The 22953-nt window shown below is 43.1% G+C and overlaps 1 protein-coding gene across 6 annotated transcripts in view; it reads left to right on the top strand.

The window, feature by feature from the left end:
• The window catches only part of LOC123743807 (rab-3A-interacting protein), an 80673-nt gene that overhangs the window by 26847 nt on the left and 30873 nt on the right, over positions 1-22953 (top strand). For 5 of the 6 annotated variants that reach the window (XM_045722432.1, XM_045722431.1, XM_045722428.1 and 2 more), the window contains exon 4: positions 1470-1661. In XM_045722432.1, the coding sequence (XP_045578388.1) occupies positions 1470-1661 (192 nt within the window). The remainder of the gene's footprint in view (positions 1-1469; positions 1662-22953) is intronic. The other variant, XM_045722433.1, reaches the window with a different exon arrangement.

The raw sequence follows: 22953 nt of genomic DNA, 5'->3' as shown, positions 1-22953 counted from the left end.
AAACACAATGTAAAGAGATATTACCTGGCCCATGACAAACACAATGTAAAGAGATATTACCTGGCCCATGACAAACACAATGTAAAGAGATATTACCTGGCCTATGACAAATACAATGTAAAGAGATATAGTACCTGGCCCATGACGACCACAATGTAAAGAGATATAGTACCTGGCCCATGACAAACACAATGTAAGAGATATCACCTGGTCCATGACGACCACAATGTAAGAGATATCACCTGGCCCATGACGACCACAATGTAAAGAGATATAGTACCTGGCCCATGACAAACACAATGTAAGAGATATCACCTGGCCCATGACGACCACAATGTAAAGAGATATTACCTGGCCCATGACGACCACAATGTAAGAGATATCACCTGGCCCATGACGACCACAATGTAAAGAGATATAGTACCTGGCCCATGACGACCACAATGTAAAGAGATATATTACCTGGTCCATGACAAACACAATGTAAAGAGATATAGTACCTGGCCCATGACGACCACAATGTAAAGAGATAGCACCTGGCCCATGACGACCACAATGTAAAGAGATACCACCTGGCCCATGACGACCACAATGTAAAGAGATATAGTACCTGGCCCATGACGACCACAATGTAAAGAGATATAGTACCTGGCCCATGACGACCACAATGTAAAGAGATATTACCTGGTCCATGACGAACACAATGTAAAGAGATATTACCTGGCCCATGACAAACACAATGTAAAGAGATATTACCTGGCCCATGACAAACACAATGTAAAGAGATATTACCTGGCCCATGACGACCACAATGTAAAGAGATATTACCTGGCCCATGACGACCACAATGTAAAGAGATATAGTACCTGGCCCATGACGACCACAATGTAAAGAGATATAGTACCTGGCCCATGACGACCACAATGTAAGAGATATAGTACCTGGCCCATGACGACCACAATGTAAAGAGATATAGTACCTGGCCCATGACGACCACAATGTAAAGAGATATATTACCTGGCCCATGACGACCACAATGTAAAGAGATATAGTACCTGGCCCATGACGACCACAATGTAAAGAGATACTAAGAGAAAAATCTTGAAGATGGAACACAAATCCTAGCAGGTGAAACTGGTTTAAATGATGCCAAGATTTCTACTAGGATCTCTTTACGCAGTGCAGTTGGTAATAACCAGGCAATGTATTCAATAAAAGTCAAGGGTTCCACTAAGCAGTGTTCATTGACACTTAAAATGTACTATTGATGACTAGCCCACTGGGATGCTAATTCATACATTAAAACATGCTTACTCAGCTTAAAATGTCCAAACAGGTAATGATAGCTGGATCATTATCACCACCAAGCTAACAGTCAATAGTGCTGATCAGTGATGACTGACTGATCCCTGTAGTAATCAGCCAACCCTCCTATACGCTTACATTAGTTTACCCATGATTCCTTGCAGTGTTCCGGGGTTGGAACCCCCGTCCGGTCAGAGGCAGAGGCAGCAGAGGGGGTGTTCCTGTCTGGAGAGGAAGGGGAGGAGTCTCTGGGTCTGACCAATGACAGCCTGTCCCGCCTCCGCAGCCCCTCAGTCATGGAGATCAGAGAGAAAGCCAATGAGAGACTGAAGGAGGAACTAGCCAAGGCACAGAGGGTGAGAGACCACACACACACACACACTGTGCCCATGTCATGTGTATGTCCCCTCTGGTTGTGTGTCTCTACTAGTTGAACAGTCTCACATCAGTTGATAACGGAGTGAAATCCATGCAGAATGAATGTGTGGTTCTCCTCTTCTCATCAAAGCAGCCATGTTGAATTCAGGGGCAGGGGACCAACATGTTATCTCCTCCTGTGTTCTCTGAAATTACACCACAAGCCTCTTGCCAATGTTTATTTTTAACCCAACGCTCCTGAATGCTGCTTTCTCCAGCCAACTCTGATGAGTGACAACTATCACTGCCTCATAACCAGAGTTTGAATGGGCGTGTTGGGCCTGAGCAGGCAAGGTGATTGGTTGACCAGTGATTCTACAGGAACAGTGCTTTGTTCAGTTTGATGATCTATTACATTTTACCATGTTATTATCGGCCTCTACATTCAGCCTCTTCATTCAGCCTCTACATTCAGCCTCGTCGTTCAGCCTCGTCGTTCAGCCTCTTCGTTCAGCCTCTTCGTTCAGCCTCTTCATTCAGCCTCTTCATTCAGCCTCTTCATTCAGCCTCGTCATTTAAATCAAATTCTATTGGTCACATACACATGGTTAGCAGATGTTATTTAGAGTGTAGCTAAATGTTTATGCTTCTAGATCCAGCAGTATCTAACAGGTAATATCTAACAATCCCACAACAAAACCTAAAACACACAATCTAGTAAAGGAACAGGATGATAATATATCAGTATAAAATATATGGATGAGCAGTGACAGTGGCTAAGATGCAATAGAGAGTATAGAATAGATAGTGAAGGATACAGTATACAGTATATACATATGAGATGAGTAATGTGAGATATGTAAACATTATTAAAGTGACTAGTGTTCCATTAATTAAAGTGGCCAATGATATCAAGTCTGTAGGTATGCAGCAGCCTCTCTGAGTTAGTGATGGCTGTTTAACAATCTGATGGCCTTGAGATATATGTTTTTCACTCTCTCGGTCCCAGCTTTGATGCACCTGTACTGACCTCGCCTTCTGGATGGTAGCGGGGTGAACAAGCAGTGGCTCAGGTGGTTGTTGTCCTTGATTATCTTTTTGGCCTTCCTGTGACATCGGTTGATGTAGGTGTCCTGGAGGGCAGGTAGTTTGCCCCCGGTGATGCGTTGTGCGCACTGCACCACACTCTGGAGAGCTCTGCGGTTGTAGGTGGTGCAGTTTCCATACCAGGCGGTGATACAGACCAACAGGATGCTCTCAATTGTGCATCTGTAAAAGTTATTGAGGGGCTTAGGTGACAATCCAAATTTCTTCAGCCTCCTGAGGTTGAAGAGGCGCTGCTGCGCCTTCTTCACCACGCTGTCTGTGTGGGTGGACCATTTCAGTTTGTCCGTGATGTGTACGCCGAGGAACTTAAAACTCTCCACCTTCTCCACTACTGTCCCATCGATGTGGATAGGGGGCTGCTCCCTCTGCTGTTTCCTGAAGTCCACGATCATCTCCTTTGTTTTGTTGACATTGAGTGTGAGGTAATTTTTCTGACACCACACTCCGAGGGCCCTCACCTCGTCCCTGTAGGCCGTCTCGTCGTTGTTGGTAATCAAGCCTACCACTGTAGTGTTGTCTGCAAACTTGATGATTGAGTTGGAGTACAGGAGAGGGCTGAGAACGCACCCTTGTGGGGCTCCGGTGTTGAGAATCAGTGGAGTGGAGATGTTGTTTCCTACCCTCACCACCTGGGGGCGGCCCGTCAGGAAGTCCAGGACCCAGTTGCACAGGGCGGGGTCGAGACCCAGGGCCTCCAGCTTGATGATGAGTTTGGAGGGTACTATGGTGTTGAATGCTGAGCTGTAATCAATGAACAGCATTCTTACATAGGTATTCCTCTTGTCCAGATGGGATAGGGCAGTGTGCAGTGTGATGGCGATTGCATCATCTGTGGACCTTTTGGGGCGGTAAGCAAATTGGAGTGGGTCTAGGGTGACAGGTAGGGTGGAGGTAATATGATCCTTGACTAGTCTCTCAAAGCACTTCATGATGACGGAAGTGAGTGCTACGGGGCGATAGTCATTTAGTTCAGTTACCTTCGTTTTCTTGGGAACATGAACAATGGTGGCCATCTTGAAGCATGTGGGGACAGCAGACTGGGATAAGGTGTGGTTGAATATTTCCGTAAACACACCAGCCAGCTGGTCTGCGCATGCTCTGAGGACGCGGCTAGGGATGGCGTCTGGGCCGGCAGCCTTCCGAGGGTTAACACGTTTAAATGTCTTACTCACGTCGGCCATGGAGAAGGAGAGCCCACAGTCTTTGGTAGCGGGCCGTGGCGGTGGCAATGTATTGTCCTCAAAACGTGCAAAGAAGTTGTTTAATTTGTTTGGAGCAAGACGTCCGCGACAGTTTATTTTATTTTTGTAATCTGTGATTGACTGTAGACTCTGCCACATACGTCTCGTGTCTAAGCTGCTGAATTACGACTCCACTTTGTCTCTATACTGACGCTTTGCTTGTTTGATTGTCTTACGGAGGGAACAACTACACTGTTTGTTTTCGGCCGTTTCCAGTCGTCTTGCCATGATTAAATGCGGTGGTACGTGCTTTCAGTTATGTTTTTTTTTTATATTTAATATTTAGCATTTTCCAATTAACATTCAAAACAAAAGTGAAACGATATTAGACAACAATAGGACAAAGTGACAGTTACAGACGAGCGTAACATAAAAATACAAATAATTATATATACAAACATACAATAAATAAGTCATGATAAAGAGTAAAATAATAATTGGATCACCTGCCGTAAGCTACATACGACACATTTCGTGTAAAACATTATATAAGGATTATATAGAGATTCAGTCAATGTGATGTGAGGGGAGATTTTCCATATAGTCAATAAAAGGTTGCCAAATTCTGTAAAATGTCTAACTTATTCCTCAAGCAGTAAGTGATTTTCTCCAGTGGGATACAACTATTAACCTCCGATAGCCACATTGCAACTGGCAGGGAGGAATCCGATGTCCATTTCAAGGCAATACATTTCTTGGCAATCGCTAGCAATATTTTTGTTAGCTTTATAGTATGGCTTGCCTAAGATTGGTGTGAGTAAAGTTACCCAGTAGACAGACCTCTGGGTCTAAAGGGAATGCAACCCCGTGAATTGAGGATATGGTATCTCATACCCCCTGCCAGAAACCGTGTAGTTTTGAACACTGCCAAGTGGAATGGAGGAATGTTCCTTCATCTGAGCCACATCTAAAACACAGGGAGGAGATATCAGGGTTGAACTTGTGCAGTCTAGATGGGGTGATATAGAGCTGAAGGAAATTAAACCGGATCAGTCTGTATCTGGAGGTCAATGTGGATGTAACACCATCCCTGCATAGGTTACTCCATAGACCTTCATCAAGATCAATACCCAGATATTTTTCCCATCTAAGTCGGGGTTTATGTAGCTCAGGCAGTGTTAGTCCTGACATAAGAGCATCGTAAACAAGTGAAATGGTCTTGAATAGTGGTTGGTCTGCGTGGCAGAGTTGTTCTTAGCTGGGTTCTATTGTCCCTTGAGAGTCACCCTCATAAAGTCTCGTAGTTGTAGGTAGCTAAAGAAGTCCCTGTTAGACAAGTGGTATTTCTGTTTCAGCTGATCAAAAGACATAAGAATTCCCTCCTCATAACAGTGTTCCAGAAGAGTGATCCCCTTATCAGACCATGATCTAAAGTTACTATTCTGGAAAAACATAGGGATCAATCTATTGTTCCATAGAGGGGTTTTAGGGGAAAGAAATCCCTCTCGTCTGAACAGCTCATGCAGTTTGCACCATGGCAGGACAGAATGTATGATTAAAGGGTTGTCTGTGATGGTTTTTATCGATTTTCTATCCCATTTGTAAAACAATTCTGCACCAGTGTCATCATTTACCTCAAACTTTTCAATGTTCAACCATGAGGCAGAGGGACCATTGTCAAACCTCTGAGCCAGAAACCTAGACTGTGCAGCCCAGTAGTACATTCTAAAATTGGGGCGGTTTAAGCCCCTTGACCGTAATCAAGGGTCAAGTTTATGCAGGCCAACCCTTGGGGTTTTGCTGTGCCAGATAAACCGTCTGGTCAGCTTGTCGAGAGAGGAAAAGAACGATGCGGGAACAGGGATAGGGAGAGATTGAAACAAATATAGATATCTGGGCAGGACATTCATTTTAATTACATTGATCATACCCAGTAGAGTGAGAGGCAAGTCCATCCATTTACACAGGTTACCCTCCACCTTTTGCAACAAACTGGCCAGATTGAGTTTATAGAGGTTGTTCAGGTTACCATCCACCATTATGCCCAAATATGTGAAGCCCATAGGCGACCATCTAAAAGGAAACCTTTGCTTGATGGTATGGTGGTCAAAGACAGACAACGGTAAGATTTGGCTTTTATCAAAATTGACCTTATATCCAGAGAAAGAACTATAACACTGTAGTAGGATCTGCAAGTAAGAGAGGGAGTGTTCTGGGTTCGTTAGAAATAAGATAAGGTCGTCCGCAAAGAGTGATAACTTACGGGTCTGGGGGCCCACCTCAAAGCCATGTATGTCAGGGCATGTTCTAATAGCCTCAGCCAACGGTTCGATGGCGATGGCAAAGAGTTTGGGGCTAATTGGGCAACCTTGTCTGTTCCCCCTATAGAGAGGGAAAGAGGAGGAAGTAATCCCATTGGTAGCAATCCTAGCTTTAGGAGATTTGTAGAGTGATTTTATCAAATTTACAAACACGGTACCTAAACCAAACTTTTCCAAGACGCGAAAGAGGTATGGCCATTCAACCATATGAAAGGCCTTTTTAGCGTCGAGGGAGACTGCGACACTAGGTATTTTGGTTTTGTTAGCAAGGTGAATTATATCAAAGAACCTTCTGAGATTATTGGAGGACAATCTATTAATTATGAAGCCAGTCTGATCTGGGTTGACCAGCAGGGGAAGACATGACTCCAGTCTCTTAGATTGCATCTTGGTGACCAGTTTAAAATCTGTGTTAAGGAGAGAGATTGGTCTATAGGAGGTGCACTTTAGCGGGGTTTTCCCTTTCTTGTGGATTACAGTAATCACTGCTTGAGAGAGAGACTCTGGAAAGCAGTTGTCTTCCCTGGCTTTTTTAAGTACCTCCATAAGGTAGGGGACCAACAGCTCCCTAAATTCTTTATAGACCTCTGGAGGGAAGCCATCCTCCCCAGGAGATTTATTAGAAGTTAAGGATTTAATGGCCTCCAACAATTCAGGAACTGAGAAGTGTTTACTCAGGCGCTCTCTGTCTTCCTCTGACAGGCATGGGAGGTTGAGAGAGGAGAGAAAGGAGTCGATCTCTGATAGATCATCGCTTGATTGGGAAGTGTAGAGGTCTTCATAGTATTTCTTAAGTATTATTAAGTTCAGTAGGGTAGAAAGATATCTCATTAGTAAGAGTTTCTGTAGCATTAACTGTCCTCTTACTTTCCTCTGCCTTCAGTTGCCATGCCAATACTTTGTGAGCTTTCTCTCCAAGCTCGTAATAACTCTGTTTTGATTTAGTGATGGCCCTCTCAGCTTGATATGTGTTCAGAATATTATATTTCAGTTTTTTATTTACCAAAAGCATGTATAGATCTTTAGTCGGGCCTCTTTGGTAGGTTTTCTCCAGCTCAGAGATTTCAGATTCAAGGACATTCAGTTCCGCACCGTGTTTTCTCTTCAACCCTTTAGTATAGGAAATGATCTGTGCCCTCAGATAGGCTTTCAATGTGTCCCAAAGAATGAAACTGTCAGGAGCGGAGGGTTTGTTTGTCAAAGTAAAAATATTGATCTGCGCTTTGATAAATGCACAAAATTCAGGTTGCTTTAGGAGTGTAGAATTTAGTCTCCATCTATATGCCCCATTTATCTTGGTAGGAATGGAGATTGATAATACCAGAGGAGAATGGTCACTAATCTAACACTCTATGAAACAGTTGGGTCGATAGTAAAAAGTTATCTATGCGTGTGTGTATGTGTTGTGTGGGTGTGAATAAAAAGAGTAGTCCCTATCCTGTGGGTGCAACTGTCTCCAGATGTCTAGTAAATTGAGATCTTTCATGAATGACATGGTGAGCTTGCCGGCTTTGGTAAGAAGTGAGGTTTATCAGAGGACTTATCAAGAACTGTATCTAAACAAAAATTAAAATCTCCTCCAGCCAGTAGCCATCCTGGTGGTGCTTGAGCGACCTGAAGGAAGACATTCTGAATTAACATATGGTCATCGAAGTTAGGAGCATAAATATTCAATAAGGTCCAAGACTCTGAAAACATATGCCCCTGCACCAAAACAAACCTGCCCGAGGGATCAGAGATGGTGTTGTTGACGCAGAAGGAGATGTCTACTTATCAAAATTGCAGTTCCTCTTCCTTTGGAGTTAAAAGAGGATGCAAAACTTGTCCTACCCATTCCCTCTTCAATTTCTATTGTTCACTGGCTGTAAGATGTGTTTCTTGTAAAAACACAATGTCAGCCTTTAATTTCTTAAGGTATGTATAGACTCTTTTCCTTTTAATCGGGCTGTTAAGACCTTTTACGTTGAATGTGACATATTTTAGTGGATTAAGCATAGGTTGGGTTTCAAATATGTAACCGAATGGAAATCTCTCATATGTAAATAGTCAGGAAATGTTTCAACTTTAGTTTGAACCCTGAAGTGACCTATGTGTCTCTTTAGGAAGGAAACAACAATAAACATATAAAAAAATCCCACCCACCCCGATTGTCAGAGTAAAACAACAATCCCAACAATCAAACATGAATCCACTTGTAGAGATGCGTTGCTGCTGGCTTTCCATCTTACTCTTACTAGCTAAACCTTGGCGTAAACTAAACCCTGCGAGCTCTCTGAGTTGATAACAAACGTTGTGAATAGACATTTAGGGCTGAATATTTACTGCCCACGGTAAGGGCTGCTTGAGTCTCTTTTCAGGAGAGGAGAAACATAAATGGGGGGGAAAGCAGTGGGCCTAAGCCCACTTATTTGCTTCGCCCAGTGGATATTGACTAAACCAAAATATACTCTCCTATAAATGTAATAGAACTCACCCTGGGAAAAAAACGGTTAGTTGAAAATGTACAAATCAATTATAGCGACCGGATAGCGGGGTAAACAGATCCAAATTCCAAGAAGAAATCAGCAGTTCAGTCCGGATAAGCGAAAACAAACAAACTGCATCTTATCCCCCAGAGAGACCGTCCTGGTTCAGACGCGGTTCAGTTCTTTGAGAAAAGTGAACTCTTTTCCTGGTGTGTTGAAGATATGGCTTCGGCCTTTGTACTGAACTTTCATCCGCGCAGGGTGGATGAGGTAGCCGGTGATGTTCTTCTCCTTCAGTGATTTGGCGGCAGGTCTGAACTGCTTGCGACGTCTGGCGAGATCCGCGCTCATATCCGGGAAAAGGCTGACCCTCTTGCCTTTGTTAACTAGGGACCGGACATTAGCGAGTAATGTACTCGGAAGCGGTGGGTGGTGTGCGCGCGCATCCGAAGTCTCACAAGAAGACCGCTCCGGCACCCTCTCCTCCGATGGCGTTGTTTTGGGTCGGCCTCTGGAATCAGTTCAAATGCCCTGGGAGGTGTAGACAAAGGATCCACTTTGGGAAAGTTGTATTCCTGGTTGTGCTGGCAAGTTGACGTCTCTCTGATATCCAATAGCTGTTCCCGACTGTATGTAATAACACTTAAGCTTTTCTGGGCTAACAATATAACAAATAATACTTTATAAAAAATTCAAATACTACGCAGTTTCCTAAGGACTAGAAGCAACGCTGCCATCTCCATCGGCGCCATCTTGCTATTCAGCCTCTTCATTCAGCCTCTTCATTCAGCCTCTTCATTCAGCTTCTATCAGAGCAGCATATTAGAACAACAAACAGGAGTTCGTCACGTGTCAATTATCCACTAGTGCTTCAAACGTTGTTGTTGTTTTTACCTCTGTTTCTTCTGAACATTCTAACTCTCACCCTCTACACTGGTGTGCCAGACAGAGTCAAGGTGTCATCTCACTACCTGATTTAGAGATCTCTGGAATGAAATGGTGTGAGAGAGAGACGCAGCTGCCAGTTGCACCCACATTCTGTCTGTCTCAGTCCTACTGCTCAGAGCAGGGATGTGTGAGAGAGATGGGGAGAGAGAAAGAAATATGCAAGACGGAAGGAGAGCGAGAGAACGAAAGACAGAAAATCTGGAGTGAAAGAGAGAGGGGTGTGAGAGACAGACTTGTGGTCCTGAATCACCAGCTAGCTACTGTATTAGAAGAAAGGTGGTGCTGAATCACCAGCTAGCTACTGTACTAGAAGAAAGGTGGTACTAAATCACCAGCTAGCTACTGTACTAGAAGAAAGGTGGTGCTGAATCACCAGCTAGCTACTGTACTAGAAGAAAGGTGGTACTGAATCACCAGCTAGCTACTGTACTAGAAGAAAGGTGGTACTGAATCACCAGCTAGCTACTGTACTAGAAGAAAGGTGGTACTGAATCACCAGCTAGCTACTGTACTAGAAGAAAGGTGGTACTGAATCACCAGCTAGCTACTGTACTAGAAGAAAGGTGGTACTGAATCACCAGCTAGCTACTGTACTAGAAGAAAGGTGGTACTGAATCACCAGCTAGCTACTGTACTAGAAGAAAGGTGGTACTGAATCACCAGCTAGCTACTGTACTAGAAGAAAGGTGGTACTGAATCACCAGCTAGCTACTGTACTAGAAGAAAGGTGGTACTGAATCACCAGCTAGCTACTGTACTAGAAGAAAGGTGGTACTGAATCACCAGCTAGCTACTGTACTAGAAGAAAGGTGGTACTGAATCACCAGCTAGCTACTGTACTAGAAGAAAGGTGGTACTGAATCACCAGCTAGCTACTGTACTAGAGGAAAGGTGGTACTGAATCACCAGCTAGCTACTGTACTAGAGGAAAGGTGGTACTGAATCACTAGCTAGCTACTGTACTAGAAGAAAGGTGGTGCTGAATCACCAGCTAGCTACTGTACTAGAAGAAAGGTGGTGCTGAATCACCAGCTAGCTACTGTACTAGAAGAAAGGTGGTACTGAATCACCAGCTAGCTACTGTACTAGAAGAAAGGTGGTGCTGAATCACCAGCTAGCTACTGTACTAGAAGAAAGGTGGTACTGAATCACCAGCTAGCTACTGTACTAGAAGAAAGGTGGTGCTGAATCACCAGCTAGCTACTGTACTAGAAGAAAGGTGGTACTGAATCACCAGCTAGCTACTGTACTAGAAGAAAGGTGGTGCTGAATCACCAGCTAGCTACTGTACTAGAAGAAAGGTGGTGCTGAATCACCAGCTAGCTACTGTACTAGAAGAAAGGTGGTACTGAATCACCAGCTAGCTACTGTACTAGAGGAAAGGTGGTGCTGAATCACTAGCTAGCTACTGTACTAGAAGAAAGGTGGTGCTGAATCACCAGCTAGCTACTGTACTAGAAGAAAGGTGGTGCTGAATCACCAGCTAGCTACTGTACTAGAAGAAAGGTGGTACTGAATCACCAGCTAGCTACTGTACTAGAAGAAAGGTGGTACTGAATCACCAGCTAGCTACTGTACTAGAAGAAAGGTGGTACTGAATCACCAGCTAGCTACTGTACTAGAAGAAAGGTGGTACTGAATCACCAGCTAGCTACTGTACTAGAAGAAAGGTGGTGCTGAATCACCAGCTAGCTACTGTACTAGAAGAAAGGTGGTACTGAATCACCAGCTAGCTACTGTACTAGAAGAAAGGTGGTGCTGAATCACCAGCTAGCTACTGTACTAGAGGAAAGCCCAGTATCCCCTGGAGGCTCCTTCAGTTCCATTAGCATCAGGCAAGTCATGGATTATAACTACAGCCATTAGACTGGACCTTTTAGTCATTTTAGTAGACGCTCTTATCCAGAGCGACTTACAGTAGTGAATGCATACATTTCATACATTTTTTTTTTTTTTTTTTCTGTGCTGGCCCCCCGTGGGAATCGAACCCACAACCCTGGCGTTGCAAACACCATGCTCTACCAACTGAGCTACAGGGAAGGCTGGACCTCATTCACTGTCACAGATGCTCCAAATCAGACCACTCCAATGAGGTGCAGGGTCCCCTGTGATATGGGTCTAGAAGTGCAGCTTGGGATGGATACCATCTTGCCAGTTGCCACTCCTTGGCATGCCGAACATAGAGCACAAACAGACGTGTGCCAGGCTACTAGCAGGGTGGTCCGGGGAGGTTAGATTGAACCAATCAGTCATTCTCATGTGTTCTTATTGACCACTGCTGACCTTATGGTGACCCCTCATGGATTTGGAATCACAATTCTGTACGATCGCTCTGCCATGTCCCCTCAGAGAAAGCTGTGTGTCTTCCTCCCTGTATTACCCGGTCTGGCTGCTCCTCGCTGCACCAGGACTGACTGGTGTCCTGTTGCCAGTGTCTCTTCCAGTAAGGAGAGGGAAATGTTGTGCAAACACCCAGTTCCTCCTTCCTAATCAGTTTAAGGCTATGGGTCTGTACAGCCTTAACAAGGATTAGCCTTGTGACCAGCCTATCCCAGACAAACAGGTAAATCACTGATTCCCCCAGACAGTCTAAGCAGCTCAGACAAGTGGTCCACTCCAGAACCAACACATTGATCTGGCTGGGTAGGGTCAGCCCTGTACCGTTCTTCCTCTCCTTCCATCTCATCCCACCCCTACCTTCTTCCCCCTTTCCTGCCATTCCCTCCCCATTCTCCCTCCACTTCCTGCGTTGATCACTACTACTATCTACCTCCCTCCACTTCCTGCGTTGATCACTACTGCTATCTACCTCCCTCCACTTCCTGCGTTGATCACTACTGCTATCTACCTCCCTCCACTTCCTGCGTTGATCACTACTGCTATCTACCTCCCTCCACTTCCTGCGTTGATCACTACTACTATCTACCTCCCTCCACTTCCTGCGTTGATCACTACTACTATCTACCTCCCTCCACTTCCTGCGTTGATCACTACTGCTATCTACCTCCCTCCACTTCCTGCGTTGATCACTGCTCTCAACCTTCTGCCTCTGTCGGCATGGCGATGACCTTGTGTTCGATGAGAGAGGGAACCCTGTCCGGACAAGAGAGAGCGAGAGAGGGTGTGCGTGCGTGCGCCTGTCCTGTTGTTTACCACGGTGGAGAATACCACTAGTGTCTGTCCTGTTCTTAACCATGGTGGAGAATACCACTAGTATCTGTCCTGTTGTTTACCACTAGTGTCTGTCCTGTTGTTTACCACTAGTATCTGTCCTGTTGTTTACCATGGTGTAATACCACTAGTATCTGTCCTGTTGTTTACCACGTGTGTACCACTAGTATCTGTCCTGTTGTTTACCATGGTGTAGAATACCACTAGTATCTGTCCTGTTGTTTACCACTAGTATCTGTCCTGTTGTTTACGTGGAGAATACCACTAGTATCTGTCCTGTTGTTTACCACGGTGTAGAATACCACTAGTATCTGTCCTGTTGTTTACCACTAGTGTCTGTCCTGTTGTTTACCACTAGTGTCTGTCCTGTTGTTTACCATGGTGTAGAATACCACTAGTATCTGTCCTGTTGTTTAGATACCACTAGTATCTGTCCTGTTGTTTACAGAAATACCACTAGTGTCTGTCCTGTTGTTTACCACGGTGTAGAATACCACTAGTGTCTGTCCTGTTGTTTACCACTAGTATCTGTCCTGTTGTTTACCACTAGTATCTGTCCTGTTGTTTACAGGTGTAATACCACTAGTGTCTGTCCTGTTGTTTACCACTAGTGTCTGTCCTGTTGTTTACCACGGTGTAGAATACCACTAGTATCTGTCCTGTTGTTTACCACTAGTGTCTGTCCTGTTGTTTACCACTAGTGTCTGTCCTGTTGTTTACCACGGTGTAGAATACCACTAGTGTCTGTCCTGTTGTTTACCATGGTGTAGAATACCACTAGTATCTGTCCTGTTGTTTACCACTAGTATCTGTCCTGTTGTTTACCATGGTGTAGAATACCACTAGTATCTGTCCTGTTGTTTACCAAGTGGTTGTAGAATACCACTAGTATCTGTCCTGTTGTTTACCATGGTGTAGAATACCACTAGTATCTGTCCTGTTGTTTACCACTAGTGTCTGTCCTGTTGTTAGTACCACTAGTATCTGTCCTGTTGTTTACCACGGTGTAGAATACCACTAGTGTCTGTCCTGTTGTTTACCACTAGTATCTGTCCTGTTGTTTACCACTAGTATCTGTCCTGTTGTTTACCATGGTGTAGAATACCACTAGTATCTGTCCTGTTGTTTACCACTAGTATCTGTCCTGTTGTTTACCATGGTGTAGAATACCACTAGTATCTGTCCTGTTGTTTACCACTAGTGTCTGTCCTGTTGTTTACCACTAGTATCTGTCCTGTTGTTTACCATGGTGTAGAATACCACTAGTATCTGTCCTGTTGTTTACCACTAGTATCTGTCCTGTTGTTTACCACTAGTGTCTGTCCTGTTGTTTACCACTAGTATCTGTCCTGTTGTTTACCATGGTGTAGAATACCACTAGTATCTGTCCTGTTGTTTACCATGGTGTAGAATACCACTAGTATCTGTCCTGTTGTTGTACCACTAGTATCTGTCCTGTTGTTTACCATGGTGTAGAATACCACTAGTATCTGTCCTGTTGTTTACCACTAGTATCTGTCCTGTTGTTGTACCACTAGTGTCTGTCCTGTTGTTTACCACTAGTATCTGTCCTGTTGTTTACCATGGTGTAGAATACCACTAGTATCTGTCCTGTTGTTTACCATGGTGTAGAATACCACTAGTATCTGTCCTGTTGTTTACCACTAGTATCTGTCCTGTTGTTTACCACGGTGTAGAATACCACTAGTATCTGTCCTGTTGTTTACCACTAGTATCTGTCCTGTTGTTTACCACTAGTGTCTGTCCTGTTGTTTACCACTAGTATCTGTCCTGTTGTTTACCATGGTGTAGAATACCACTAGTATCTGTCCTGTTGTTTACCATGGTGTAGAATACCACTAGTATCTGTCCTGTTGTTTACCACTAGTATCTGTCCTGTTGTTTACCATGGTATAGAATACCACTAGTATCTGTCCTGTTGTTTACCACTAGTATCTGTCCTGTTGTTTACCATGGTGTAGAATACCACTAGTATCTGTCCTGTTGTTTACCATGGTGTAGAATACCACTAGTATCTGTCCTGTTGTTTACCACTAGTGTCTGTCCTGTTGTTTACCATGGTGTAGAATACCACTAGTATCTGTCCTGTTGTTTACCACTAGTATCTGTCCTGTTGTTTACCACTAGTATCTGTCCTGTTGTTTACCATGGTGTAGAATACCACTAGTATCTGTCCTGTTGTTTACCACTAGTATCTGTCCTGTTGTTTACCACTAGTATCTGTCCTGTTGTTTACCACTAGTGTCTGTCCTGTTGTTTACCACTAGTATCTGTACTGTTGTTTACCACTAGTATCTGTCCTGTTGTTTACCACTAGTATCTGTCCTGTTGTTGGGTACCACTAGTATCTGTCCTGTTGTTATACCACTAGTATCTGTCCTGTTGTTTACCACTAGTATCTGTCCTGTTGTTTACCACTAGTGTCTGTCCTGTTGTTTACCACTAGTATCTGTCCTGTTGTTGGTACCACTAGTATCTGTCCTGTTGTTTACCATGGTGTAGAATACCACTAGTATCTGTCCTGTTGTTTACCATGGTGTAGAATACCACTAGTATCTGTCCTGTTGTTTACCACTAGTATCTGTCCTGTTGTTTACCACTAGTATCTGTCCTGTTGTTTACCACTAGTGTCTGTCCTGTTGTTTACCACTAGTATCTGTACTGTTGTTTACCACTAGTATCTGTCCTGTTGTTTACCACTAGTATCTGTCCTGTTGTTTACCATGGTGTAGAATACCACTAGTATCTGTCCTGTTGTTTACCATGGTGTAGAATACCACTAGTGTCTGTCCTGTTGTTTACCACTAGTATCTGTCCTGTTGTTTACCACTAGTGTCTGTCCTGTTGTTTACCACTAGTATCTGTCCTGTTGTTTACCATGGTGTAGAATACCACTAGTATCTGTCCTGTTGTTTACCATGGTGTAGAATACCACTAGTATCTGTCCTGTTGTTTACCACTAGTGTCTGTCCTGTTGTTTACCACTAGTATCTGTCCTGTTGTTTACCATGGTGTAGAATACCACTAGTATCTGTCCTGTTGTTTACCATGGTGTAGAATACCACTAGTATCTGTCCTGTTGTTTACCATGGTGTAGAATACCACTAGTATCTGTCCTGTTGTTTACCATGGTGTAGAATACCACTAGTATCTGTCCTGTTGTTTACCACTAGTGTCTGTCCTGTTGTTTACCATGGTGTAGAATACCACTAGTATCTGTCCTGTTCTTTACCATGGTGTAGAATACCACTAGTGTCTGTCCTGTTGTTTACCACTAGTATCTGTCCTGTTGTTTACCATGGTGTAGAATACCACTAGTATCTGTCCTGTTGTTTACCATGGTGTAGAATACCACTAGTATCTGTCCTGTTGTTTACCACTAGTGTCTGTCCTGTTGTTTACCATGGTGTAGAATACCACTAGTGTCTGTCCTGTTGTTTACCATGGTGTAGAATACCACTAGTATCTGTCCTGTTGTTTACCATGGTGTAGAATACCACTAGTATCTGTCCTGTTCTTTACCATGGTGTAGAATACCACTAGTGTCTGTCCTGTTGTTTACCACTAGTATCTGTCCTGTTGTTTACCATGGTGTAGAATACCACTAGTATCTGTCCTGTTGTTTACCATGGTGTAGAATACCACTAGTATCTGTCCTGTTGTTTACCACTAGTATCTGTCCTGTTGTTTACCACGGTGTAGAATACCACTAGTATCTGTCCTGTTGTTTACCATGGTGTAGAATACCACTAGTGTCTGTCCTGTTGTTTACCACTAGTGTCTGTCCTGTTGTTTACCACTAGTGTCTGTCCTGTTGTTTACCACTAGTATCTGTCCTGTTGTTTACCACTAGTATCTGTCCTGTTGTTTACCACTAGTGTCTGTCCTGTTGTTTACCACTAGTATCTGTCCTGTTGTTTACCACTAGTATCTGTCCTGTTGTTTACCACTAGTATCTGTCCTGTTGTTTACCATGGTGTAGAATACCACTAGTATCTGTCCTGTTGTTTACCACTAGTATCTGTCCTGTTGTTTACCATGGTGTAGAATACCACTAGTATCTGTCCTGTTGTTTACCACTAGTATCTGTCCTGTTGTTTACCACTAGTATCTGTCCTGTTGTTTACCACTAGTATCTGTCCTGTTGTTTACCATGGTGTAGAATACCACTAGTGTCTGTCCTGTTGTTTACCACTAGTATCTGTCCTGTTGTTTACCATGGTGTAGAATACCACTAGTATCTGTCCTGTTGTTTACCATGGTGTAGAATACCACTAGTATCTGTCCTGTTGTTTACCACTAGTGTCTGTCCTGTTGTTTACCATGGTGTAGAATACCACTAGTGTCTGTCCTGTTGTTTACCATGGTGTAGAATACCACTAGTATCTGTCCTGTTGTTTACCACTAGTGTCTGTCCTGTTGTTTACCATGGTGTAGAATACCACTAGTGTCTGTCCTGTTGTTTACCATGGTGTAGAATACCACTAGTGTCTGTCCTGTTGTTTACCACTAGTGTCTGTCCTGTTGTTTACCACTAGTGTCTGTCCTGTTGTTTACCACTAGTATCTGTCCTGTTGTTTACCACTAGTGTCTGTCCTGTTGTTTACCACTAGTATCTGTCCTGTTGTTTACCATGGTGTAGAATACCACTAGTGTCTGTCCTGTTGTTTACCATGGTGTAGAATACCACTAGTATCTGTCCTGTTGTTTACCATGGTGTAGAATACCACTAGTGTCTGTCCTGTTGTTTACCACTAGTATCTGTCCTGTTGTTTACCATGGTTAGAATACCACTAGTATCTGTCCTGTTGTTTACCATGGTGTAGAATACCACTAGTATCTGTCCTGTTGTTTACCACTAGTGTCTGTCCTGTTGTTTACCATGGTGTAGAATACCACTAGTGTCTGTCCTGTTGTTTACCATGGTGTAGAATACCACTAGTATCTGTCCTGTTGTTTACCATGGTGTAGAATACCACTAGTATCTGTCCTGTTGTTTACCATGGTGTAGAATACCACTAGTGTCTGTCCTGTTGTTTACCACTAGTATCTGTCCTGTTGTTTACCATGGTGTAGAATACCACTAGTATCTGTCCTGTTGTTTACCATGGTGTAGAATACCACTAGTATCTGTCCTGTTGTTTTACCACTAGTATCTGTCCTGTTGTTTACCATGGTGTAGAATACCACTAGTGTCTGTCCTGTTGTTTACCACTAGTATCTGTCCTGTTGTTTACCACTAGTGTCTGTCCTGTTGTTTACCACTAGTATCTGTCCTGTTGTTTACCACTAGTATCTGTCCTGTTGTTTACCACTAGTGTCTGTCCTGTTGTTTACCACTAGTATCTGTCCTGTTGTTTACCACTAGTATCTGTCCTGTTGTTATACCACTAGTATCTGTCCTGTTGTTTACCACGGTGTAGAATACCACTAGTATCTGTCCTGTTGTTTACCACTAGTATCTGTCCTGTTGTTTACCACTAGTGGTGTAGAATACCACTAGTATCTGTCCTGTTGTTTACCACTAGTATCTGTCCTGTTGTTTACCATGGTGTAGAATACCACTAGTGTCTGTCCTGTTGTTTACCACTAGTATCTGTCCTGTTGTTTACCATGGTGTAGAATACCACTAGTGTCTGTCCTGTTGTTTACCACGGTGTAGAATACCACTAGTATCTGTCCTGTTGTTTACCACTAGTGTCTGTCCTGTTGTTTACCATGGTGTAGAATACCACTAGTGTCTGTCCTGTTGTTTACCATGGTGTAGAATACCACTAGTATCTGTCCTGTTGTTTACCATGGTGTAGAATACCACTAGTATCTGTCCTGTTCTTTACCATGGTGTAGAATACCACTAGTGTCTGTCCTGTTGTTTACCACTAGTATCTGTCCTGTTGTTTACCATGGTGTAGAATACCACTAGTATCTGTCCTGTTGTTTACCATGGTGTAGAATACCACTAGTATCTGTCCTGTTGTTTACCACTAGTATCTGTCCTGTTGTTTACCATGGTGTAGAATACCACTAGTGTCTGTCCTGTTGTTTACCACTAGTGTCTGTCCTGTTGTTTACCACTAGTGTCTGTCCTGTTGTTTACCACTAGTATCTGTCCTGTTGTTTACCACTAGTATCTGTCCTGTTGTTTACCACTAGTGTCTGTCCTGTTGTTTACCACTAGTATCTGTCCTGTTGTTTACCACTAGTATCTGTCCTGTTGTTTACCACTAGTATCTGTCCTGTTGTTTACCACTAGTATCTGTCCTGTTGTTTACCATGGTGTAGAATACCACTAGTGTCTGTCCTATTGTTTACCATGGTGTAGAATACCACTAGTATCTGTCCTGTTGTTTACCATGGTGTAGAATACCACTAGTATCTGTCCTGTTGTTTACCACTAGTATCTGTCCTGTTGTTTACCATGGTGTAGAATACCACTAGTATCTGTCGTGTTGTTTACCATGGTGTAGAATACCACTAGTGTCTGTCCTGTTGTTTACCATGGTGTAGAATACCACTAGTGTCTGTCCTGTTGTTTACCACGGTGTAGAATACCACTAGTATCTGTCCTGTTGTTTACCACGGGAATACCACTAGTGTCTGTCCTGTTGTTTACCATGGTGTAGAATACCACTAGTATCTGTCCTGTTGTTTACCACGGTGTAGAATACCACTAGTGTCTGTCCTGTTGTTTACCACGGTGTAGAATACCACTAGTATCTGTCCTGTTGTTTACCACGGTGTAGAATACCACTAGTATCTGTCCTGTTGTTTACCACTAGTGTCTGTCCTGTTGTTTACCACGGTGTAGAATACCACTAGTATCTGTCCTGTTGTTTACCACTAGTGTCTGTCCTGTTGTTTACCACGGTGTAGAATACCACTAGTATCTGTCCTGTTGTTTACCATGGTGTAGAATACCACTAGTATCTGTCCTGTTGTTTACCACTAGTGTCTGTCCTGTTGTTTACCATGGTGTAGAATACCACTAGTATCTGTCCTGTTGTTTACCATGGTGTAGAATACCACTAGTATCTGTCCTGTTGTTTACCATGGTGTAGAATACCACTAGTATCTGTCCTGTTGTTTACCACTAGTATCTGTCCTGTTGTTTACCACTAGTATCTGTCCTGTTGTTTACCACTAGTATCTGTCCTGTTGTTTACCACGGTGTAGAATACCACTAGTGTCTGTCCTGTTGTTTACCACTAGTGTCTGTCCTGTTCTTAACCATGGTGTAGAATACCACTAGTATCTGTCCTGTTGTTTACCATGGTGTAGAATACCACTAGTATCTGTCCTGTTGTTTACCATGGTGTAGAATACCACTAGTATCTGTCCTGTTGTTTACCACTAGTATCTGTCCTGTTGTTTACCATGGTGTAGAATACCACTAGTATCTGTCCTGTTGTTTACCACTAGTATCTGTCCTGTTGTTTACCATGGTGTAGAATACCACTAGTATCTGTCCTGTTGTTTACCACGGTGTAGAATACCACTAGTATCTGTCCTGTTGTTTACCACTAGTGTCTGTCCTGTTGTTTACCATGGTGTAGAATACCACTAGTATCTGTCCTGTTGTTTACCATGGTGTAGAATACCACTAGTATCTGTCCTGTTGTTTACCACTAGTATCTGTCCTGTTGTTTACCACTAGTATCTGTCCTGTTGTTTACCACTAGTGTCTGTCCTGTTGTTTACCACTAGTATCTGTCCTGTTGTTTACCACTAGTATCTGTCCTGTTGTTTACCACTAGTGTCTGTACTGTTGTTTACCACTAGTATCTGTCCTGTTGTTTACCACTAGTATCTGTCCTGTTGTTTACCATGGTGTAGAATACCACTAGTGTCTGTCCTGTTGTTTACCATGGTGTAGAATACCACTAGTATCTGTCCTGTTGTTTACCACTAGTATCTGTCCTGTTGTTTACCACTAGTATCTGTCCTGTTGTTTACCACTAGTATCTGTCCTGTTGTTTACCACTAGTATCTGTCCTGTTGTTTACCATGGTGTAGAATACCACTAGTATCTGTCCTGTTGTTTACCACTAGTATCTGTCCTGTTGTTTACCACTAGTATCTGTCCTGTTGTTTACCACTAGTATCTGTCCTGTTGTTTACCACTAGTATCTGTCCTGTTGTTTACCACTAGTATCTGTCCTGTTGTTTACCACGGTGTAGAATACCACTAGTATCTGTCCTGTTGTTTACCATGGTGTAGAATACCACTAGTGTCTGTCCTGTTGTTTACCATGGTGTAGAATACCACTAGTGTCTGTCCTGTTGTTTACCATGGTGTAGAATACCACTAGTGTCTGTCCTGTTGTTTACCACTAGTATCTGTCCTGTTGTTTACCATGGTGTAGAATACCACTAGTATCTGTCCTGTTGTTTACCACTAGTGTCTGTCCTGTTGTTTACCACGGTGTAGAATACCACTAGTATCTGTCCTGTTGTTTACCACGGTGTAGAATACCACTAGTATCTGTCCTGTTGTTTACCACTAGTATCTGTCCTGTTGTTTACCACGGTGTAGAATACCACTAGTATCTGTCCTGTTGTTTACCACGGTGTAGAATACCACTAGTATCTGTCCTGTTGTTTACCACTAGTATCTGTCCTGTTGTTTACCACTAGTATCTGTCCTGTTGTTTACCACTAGTATCTGTCCTGTTGTTTACCACTAGTATCTGTCCTGTTGTTTACCACGGTGTAGAATACCACTAGTATCTGTCCTGTTGTTTACCACTAGTATCTGTCCTGTTGTTTACCACGGTGTAGAATACCACTAGTGTCTGTCCTGTTGTTTACCATGGTGTAGAATACCACTAGTATCTGTCCTGTTGTTTACCACTAGTATCTGTCCTGTTGTTTACCATGGTGTAGAATACCACTAGTATCTGTCCTGTTGTTTACCATGGTGTAGAATACCACTAGTATCTGTCCTGTTGTTTACCATGGTGTAGAATACCACTAGTATCTGTCCTGTTGTTTACCATGGTGTAGAATACCACTAGTATCTGTCCTGTTGTTTACCACTAGTATCTGTCCTGTTGTTTACCACTAGTATCTGTCCTGTTGTTTACCACTAGTATCTGTCCTGTTGTTTACCATGGTGTAGAATACCACTAGTATCTGTCCTGTTGTTTACCATGGTGTAGAATACCACTAGTATCTGTCCTGTTGTTTACCACTAGTGTCTGTCCTGTTGTTTACCATGGTGTAGAATACCACTAGTATCTGTCCTGTTGTTTACCACTAGTATCTGTCCTGTTGTTTACCATGGTGTAGAATACCACTAGTATCTGTCCTGTTGTTTACCAGGGTGAATACCACTAGTATCTGTCCTGTTGTTTACCATGGTGTAGAATACCACTAGTATCTGTCCTGTTGTTTACCACTAGTATCTGTCCTGTTGTTAACCATGGTGTAGAATACCACTAGTGTCTGTCCTGTTGTTTACCATGGTGTAGAATACCACTAGTATCTGTCCTGTTGTTTACCACGGTGTAGAATACCACTAGTATCTGTCCTGTTGTTTACCACTAGTATCTGTCCTGTTGTTTACCACTAGTGTCTGTCCTGTTGTTTTACCACTAGTGTCTGTCCTGTTGTTTACCACTAGTATCTGTCCTGTTGTTTACCATGGTGTAGAATACCACTAGTATCTGTCCTGTTGTTTACCACTAGTATCTGTCCTGTTGTTTACCATGGTGTAGAATACCACTAGTGTCTGTCCTGTTGTTTACCATGGTGTAGAATACCACTAGTATCTGTCCTGTTGTTTACCATGGTGTAGAATACCACTAGTATCTGTCCTGTTGTTTACCATGGTGTAGAATACCACTAGTATCTGTCCTGTTGTTTACCACTAGTATCTGTCCTGTTGTTTACCACTAGTATCTGTCCTGTTGTTTACCATGGTGTAGAATACCACTAGTATCTGTCCTGTTGTTTACCACTAGTATCTGTCCTGTTGTTTACCACTAGTATCTGTCCTGTTGTTTACCACTAGTGTCTGTCCTGTTGTTTACCACTAGTATCTGTCCTGTTGTTTACCACTAGTATCTGTCCTGTTGT

This window comes from Salmo salar, chromosome ssa07 (assembly GCF_905237065.1).
Source record: "Salmo salar chromosome ssa07, Ssal_v3.1, whole genome shotgun sequence".
Lineage (NCBI taxonomy): Eukaryota > Metazoa > Chordata > Actinopteri > Salmoniformes > Salmonidae > Salmo > Salmo salar.
The sequence above is the reverse complement of the archived record's forward strand: the minus strand, read 5'-3'. Positions and strand labels throughout refer to the sequence as shown.